This window comes from Phaenicophaeus curvirostris, chromosome 4, assembly GCF_032191515.1.
Source record: "Phaenicophaeus curvirostris isolate KB17595 chromosome 4, BPBGC_Pcur_1.0, whole genome shotgun sequence".
Lineage (NCBI taxonomy): Eukaryota > Metazoa > Chordata > Aves > Cuculiformes > Cuculidae > Phaenicophaeus > Phaenicophaeus curvirostris.
The window spans coordinates 76,057,347-76,063,361 of record NC_091395.1 but is presented as its reverse complement, the minus strand read 5'-3'; the positions used below and the strand labels follow the sequence as shown (position 1 = coordinate 76,063,361).

General features: G+C 48.9%; 1 protein-coding gene across 1 annotated transcript in view; it reads left to right on the top strand.

Annotated features, from left to right (window-relative positions):
• Positions 1–1,078: 1,078 nt before the first annotated feature.
• The window catches only part of SLC4A11 (solute carrier family 4 member 11), a 114,354-nt gene continuing 109,417 nt past the window's right edge, over positions 1,079–6,015 (top strand). Inside the window, exon 1 of the mRNA XM_069856619.1 lies at positions 1,079–1,189. Within this exon, the coding sequence (XP_069712720.1) occupies positions 1,129–1,189 (61 nt within the window). The 5' untranslated portion in view covers positions 1,079–1,128. The remainder of the gene's footprint in view (positions 1,190–6,015) is intronic.

The window sequence follows — 6,015 nt, the reverse complement described above, 5'->3', positions numbered from 1 at the left end:
AACTGCCTGAAAGGAGTTTGTGGCAAGGTGGGCGTTGGTCTCCTCTCCCAGCTGACAGTGTGAGAGAGAATGGCCTCAAGCTGCAACAGGGCAGGTTCAGATTGGATGTTAGGAAGAAGTTCTTTGCTGAAAGCAGGCCCAGGGAGGGGATTCTCCTCCTCTACACCTCTCTTGTGAGACCTCATCTGGAGTACTGTGTCCAGTTTTGGAATGTTCAGTGTAAGAAGGATATGGGACTGTTGGAATGAGTCCAGAGGAGGGCTACAAAGATAAAGAGAGGGTTGAGCAGGTCCCATGCGAGGACAGGCTGAGTTGGGCTTGTGCTGCCTGGAGTAGAGAAGGCTCTGAGGAGACCTTATAGTGACCTTCCACTACCTGAAAGGGGCTGTAAGAAAGCTGGAGAGGGACTATTCATAAAGGCTTGTGGTGACAGGATGAGAGGGAATGGGTGTGAACTGGAGAGGGGCAGATTTTGACTAGACATAAGGAAGAATTTCTTCACCATGGAAGTGGTGGGCACTGGAAGAGGTTGCCTCCAGGGAAGAGGTTGCCTCCAGGGATGGCTGCTCCATCCCTGGAGGTGTTGATGGCCAGGTTGGATGGGGCTTGGAGCAGCCTGATCCAGTGGGAGGTGTCCCTGCCCATGGCAGGAGGTTGGATCTGGATGATCTTTAAGGTCTAATGCAAACATTCCACGGAGGAGTTCTTGGGCACTGGTACAGGCTGCCCAGAGAGGTGGTGGCGTCCCCATCCCTGCAGGCGTTTAAAAGCCGGGGGGGGGGGGGGGGGGCGAGGTGCTGAGGGCCCCGATTGGGGAGCGGGGAGAGGGTGTCGGGCTGGGGGCTCCCCCAGGTCCTTCCCCGCGGGGCTCTCGGGGGTGCGGGCGGCGCTAGGACCCGGGCGGGGCGGCGGCTCCGCTCCCTCCCCGCGGGTTTCGCTGCCGCTGGGAGCTGAGCTGCTGCCTCTTAATTGCTTTTAATCAGCTAGGGGGGGAGAAAAAAAAGGGGGGGGGAGGGGAAGAGAGAGGGAGGGGAGGCTGGGGGAAAAAAAAAAATAAAATCATGCGATCCCGTTCCCCCTCTGCCAACCGCGAGCAAGCCCGAAAATTGTGGAGATGGTGAAGACGGGATGAGAGGCAAAGCGGAGGCGACCATGGCAGCGAGACGGGTGTTTCACCTCCAGCCGTGCGGTGAGGGGCGGTGACACGAGCCCGGGGGGGTCCCCGAGGGGGAGAAGTTGGGGTTGTCGCTTGCTTGGGGCTTCCCTGCTTCTTCCCCCCCCAGCTTTGCCCTTGGCAGCAGCCGGGAGGGGTCTGGGATGCTCGGGGAGGGGGATGCATCCTGCTTTATCCCCCCTTCTCTCTTCGAAATGTGCCTGGGAGAGGGTAAAAAGCCTTAGAAACTTTTTTTTTTTTGCATCCTTTGCTCGAAGCTCTGTGTGATTGTGTGGGGAGGGGGTGATGCCCTGTGCATCTTGGGCTCCTTGGGGAGCATCGAAGTAGGACCAGGGGATACAGGAGTGATGCCAACTCCTGGCTTCTTGTTCTGGGAGTGCTTCCCCCCCTCTTTCTTGTACTTGTTCCCCTTCCCCTAGTTAGCTATAAACAAGCTGTGGTGTTCAGCTCCGCTTGCGGATGCGGTTGCCTGATTTCATGTCAGTAAATAGTGTAAAAGCCGCAATAAAGAGACAAAAATAAAGGTGAAAGCGTCTAGTTCGAGCTGAACCGGTGAAATGGATTTGAGTAGCCGTGTGTATTGGCAAGAAAAGCCAGCGGTGGGTCAAGTTTTGAAAGGTGGGCTTAAACCCACTTAGAAGTGTGCTTTGTGGTTTACAAAAAACTTTTAGAAGTTACTTTCTGAAGCGACTGTCCCCCTGCCTTGGCAAAGGAAGTACTTCCTTAATCAGCAGGGCTGTGTTAGCGCTGGTTTGAGACTAAATTAAACGACGCGGACTTGAGTGTGTGTGGGAGAGTTTTGTTCTGGAGGTTTTTTTTGCATCCTTTGCTCGAAGCTCTTTGTGATTGTGTGGGGAGGGGGTGATGCCCTGCACATCTTGGGCTCCTTGGGGAGCATCGAAGTAGGACCAGGGGATACAGGAGTGATGCCAACGTCGTGGCTTCTTGTTCTGGGAGTGCTTACCCCCCCCCTCTTTCTTGTACTTGTCCCCTTCCCCAAGTTAGCTATAAGCAAGCTGTGGTGTTCAGCTCCGCTTGCGGATGCGGTTGCCTGATTTCATGTCAGTAAATAGTGTAAAAGCCGCAATAAAGAGACAAAAATAAAGGTGAAAGCGTCTAGTTCGAGCTGAACCGGTGAAATGGATTTGAGTAGCCGTGTGTATTGGCAAGAAAAGCCAGCGATGGGTCAAGTTTTGAAAGGTGGGCTTAAACCTGCTTAGAAATGTGCTTTGTGGTTTACACTAAACTTTTAAAAGTTACTTTCTGAAGCGACTGTCCCCCTGCCTTGGCAAAGGAAGCGCTTCCTTAATCAGCAGGGCTGTGTTAGCGCTGGTTTGAGACTAAATTAAACGACGCGGACTTGAATTTGTGTGGGAGAGTTTTGTTCTGGAGTAAAAGGGACTGTAGGTGGCACAACAGCTTTGCCTGCAAAGCAGCAAGTGGGAAGCTGGTCCTCAAACTTTTCCTGAGAACTTTTCTTGCAGAGGATTGTGCTTCAGGTTTGCTGTTCTTCCTCAAAGGCTTCATCTGCGCTGCTCTTCTTCACATCCAGGACTGTGTTTTTTTTCTCTTGATGCGTTGGTGTGACCCTGATGTACGTGAACGATGTCCGTGTCAACGATCTTAGAATTGTAGAAGGGACCTTGAAGCTCCTCCAGTTCCAATCCTTTACCATGGGTAGGGACAACTCCCACTGGTTCAGGTTGCTCAAAACACCATCCAACCTGGCCTGAACACCTCCAGGAACAGGGCAGCCACAACTTCTCTGGGCAACCTGTGCCGGTGCCCCACCACCCTTGCACAAAAACATTTCTTCTTAATGTCTAACCTAAATCTATCCTCTTTCAGTTTAAAACCATCTCTTCTGGGAATACAGAACTCTTTTCCTAGCATGCAGTGTTTGCAGGACTTCTTATGTGTTTTTTCTCTAGGTGTGAAGGTAACCTTGTCCCTCCTTTGTGGAGTTACTGTCCCTCAAATGTTGTAGCTGAACCATGCGATAAACCGCATGACCCAGGGCTGGAGAAATCCAGCTGTGCTTTAGCCTTCTCACTTTGGGGGCTGTTGGAGTTGGGTTTGTGGCTGTCTTTTTTTCTTTTCTTTGGAGGCTGGAAGGAAATGGTGATGCAAGACTTTAGTCCTGTCTACGCTGCGACCTCAGTCCCTTCTACCACCCCTGTGAGCCGCCCGTCGCTGTTTCCCTTCTAAAATCAAGATGCGTTGGCTAATCCAGCTCAGCCAGAGTCCTCTAGTTTTGAAATATCTGTGGTTTTTATACGGTTGCCGCTCTAAGAATTATGTACCACAGAGGAAGTTCCTCTCCAGCTCTTGTGTTGTGCCTTGGTGATTTGAATGCTTCAGCTTGTTCAAATGAATGCAGCTAGAAATGAGTTGGGCTTTTAAACAGAGCACTTGCTTAACTCCCCTGCGTGCATAAGACGTTGATGTTTAAACTCAGTGCCTTAACTTCTAGTAAAGCTGCAGTAAGTCAGTAACAACTGCTTAGGTTCTTAAAAATCAAGCATTGTTTTTGTTGAGTCGTCGTGAAAACAAAAATACCCTGTATTTAAAAGCAGTGGGATCTGGAATGGAAGTGTATGATGCTGGCGCAAAAGAAGTGTCAGTGAGAAGTTCATCTCTTGCAGAAGGAAGCCTGAGGTTTGCTGCAAAGTTGGATTTTAGTCCAGCATGATTAGATTTTTATTATTAAGGAGTAATGGTTTTAAACTAAGGGAGGGTGATTTTAGACTGGATATAAGGAAGAAAGCTGTTACAACGAGGGTGGTGAAACAGTGGCACGGGTTGCCCAGGGAGGTAGCGGAGGTCCCATCTCTGAAAACATTCAAGGTCAGGTTGGATGGGACTTTGAGCAACCTGATGTGGTTGAATGTGGTCCCTGTGTCTGCAGTGAGGTTGGACTGGATGACCTGTAAAGCTCCCTTCCAACCCCAAACATCTATGACTGTGACTTATCATAGAATCACATCATCCTAGTGCTGTTTTATTTATCTGTGCAAGATGAAAAGCTCAAACCTTGCAGAAGTGCGGTGATGCTCTGCATTTATGCTTTACGCCCCAAGACAGGTGCTAAATCCCATCACCTATGGGGAGAGCTGTTCTTTTTTGCAGCAAGTAATAATTCTAACACTGCGCTGTGACTTAGGTGTCTGGGAAGCCACTTTGATTGCTATCAGACTGCTATTGCTTCAGCTTAGGTGGCACCTGAGTTACTTCTTCCTAATGCAAACCCACTTAATCTTCTCTTCCTCGTGCAAACCCACTTCTAGAAACGTCCCATTTCTTCATACAGGATTTCTCCAGGAGTAAACAACTCTCTGGGACACTTTAATGACTCATCATCATGAAACTGTCATCTACCCTCTAAATATGCAAACTACTGCCAAGCACATCAGCAGATACCCAGCATATGTTAAATCCAAGCTACCTTTGCTGCTAGGTGTGGTGCTGTCGCTGCCAAAGCAGGATAGGGAGCTTGCTCTGAAAGATGTAGTGCAGTAAGGTTAAAAACTGGGAATGCTGAACCCTTGAACTTCATCCGAACTCAAGTCTGAGCAGAGTTTTGGGATCATGAGGTCTGCAAAGCAGCTCCTTCAGGATTTGGTGCAGAGACCTGGTGAATTGGAAAAAAAACATTTTAATGCAATATAACTTTTTAAATATGACCTAGGATAAGCCCCACATAAAGCTTTTCAGCAGAGCATGGTGACATGCTGGCCCGGAACAGAGCACTACAGGCTTCTGCATCTGTCAGGGTTGGCTTTGATATCAAAGGTTTTAGCTGTCACTTATGACTCCATGAGTTTTTCTGTTCCCCCTTTCTAAATTAATCCCTGGCTCTGACTTATAATTAAAGAAAACAGCAGTACTAAGGGCTTCAATGTGACTCTGTTATCAAAAAAAGGTCTGCAAGCTCTGATGGGCCAGTAGGAACTATTAATTTGAATAGGGCATGGACAGAGTAGAGTTGGTTTCAGTCCTCATCCTGCTGAAAAACTGCAAGAAGATAGAGAAAGAAAGCATGAAAAACTGATCCAAGCCACTGGAGTGAGTAACGCTGACTTTATACTTGTGTTGGGTAAGAGCTTTTCTTCCCCTGGGTGTTTTTCAGTTCCATAGGTTTGAAGGATTCGATGCAAACACCTACAGAATGGCTTGCAGGGCTGTGGCTGCCCCTGGGGCATTCCTGTAGCTGTCCTGTGGTGGGATGGATGGAGATCACTGATAACGTGGGCTCTGGCAGGACAGGGAGGTCACAAATTTGAAGCTGGAGGAGAGATCGTAGCTGGTCAGTGCTTGGAGCTGGGCAACCTTTGTCTCAAGATGCTGTGGGTAGGCTTTGAACAGCAACCGTGATGGGCTGAGTTATTGGTGGGTTCGACGCACTTGTGGGACCAGTAAGCAGTGGAAAATTAGCATGATGGGGCAATTTAGGAGGTGATCTCCTTGCCTTTTGGTGTTTGTGCAGGTGCTGGCACCCTGCAATGGTGGGGGAAAGCACCCCACAAGGTACAGCATCAGTCATCAGGTTTATTGTCCTTTTCCTCTTGCCTGCTGCCATCTCCTTCTACAGGAGTTAAATGCCTCTTCCCCCTGCTGCAAGTCTAATTGCATCCCCAGGGTTTAACATGTGTGTGTTTGTTTAATTCAACGTGTTGGCTGTTCCCACCGGAACAGGCTGATTTTTTAGGAATTGGGCTTTTTTTTTTTTTTTTTTTTTGCTTATTGTGCACAACAAGCTACTGCACAAGATATTCGAGGGAGGGGGCAGGAGGGTAGGGAGGAATTGTAGTAATGCCAATACTTCTTGAATATTATAAACC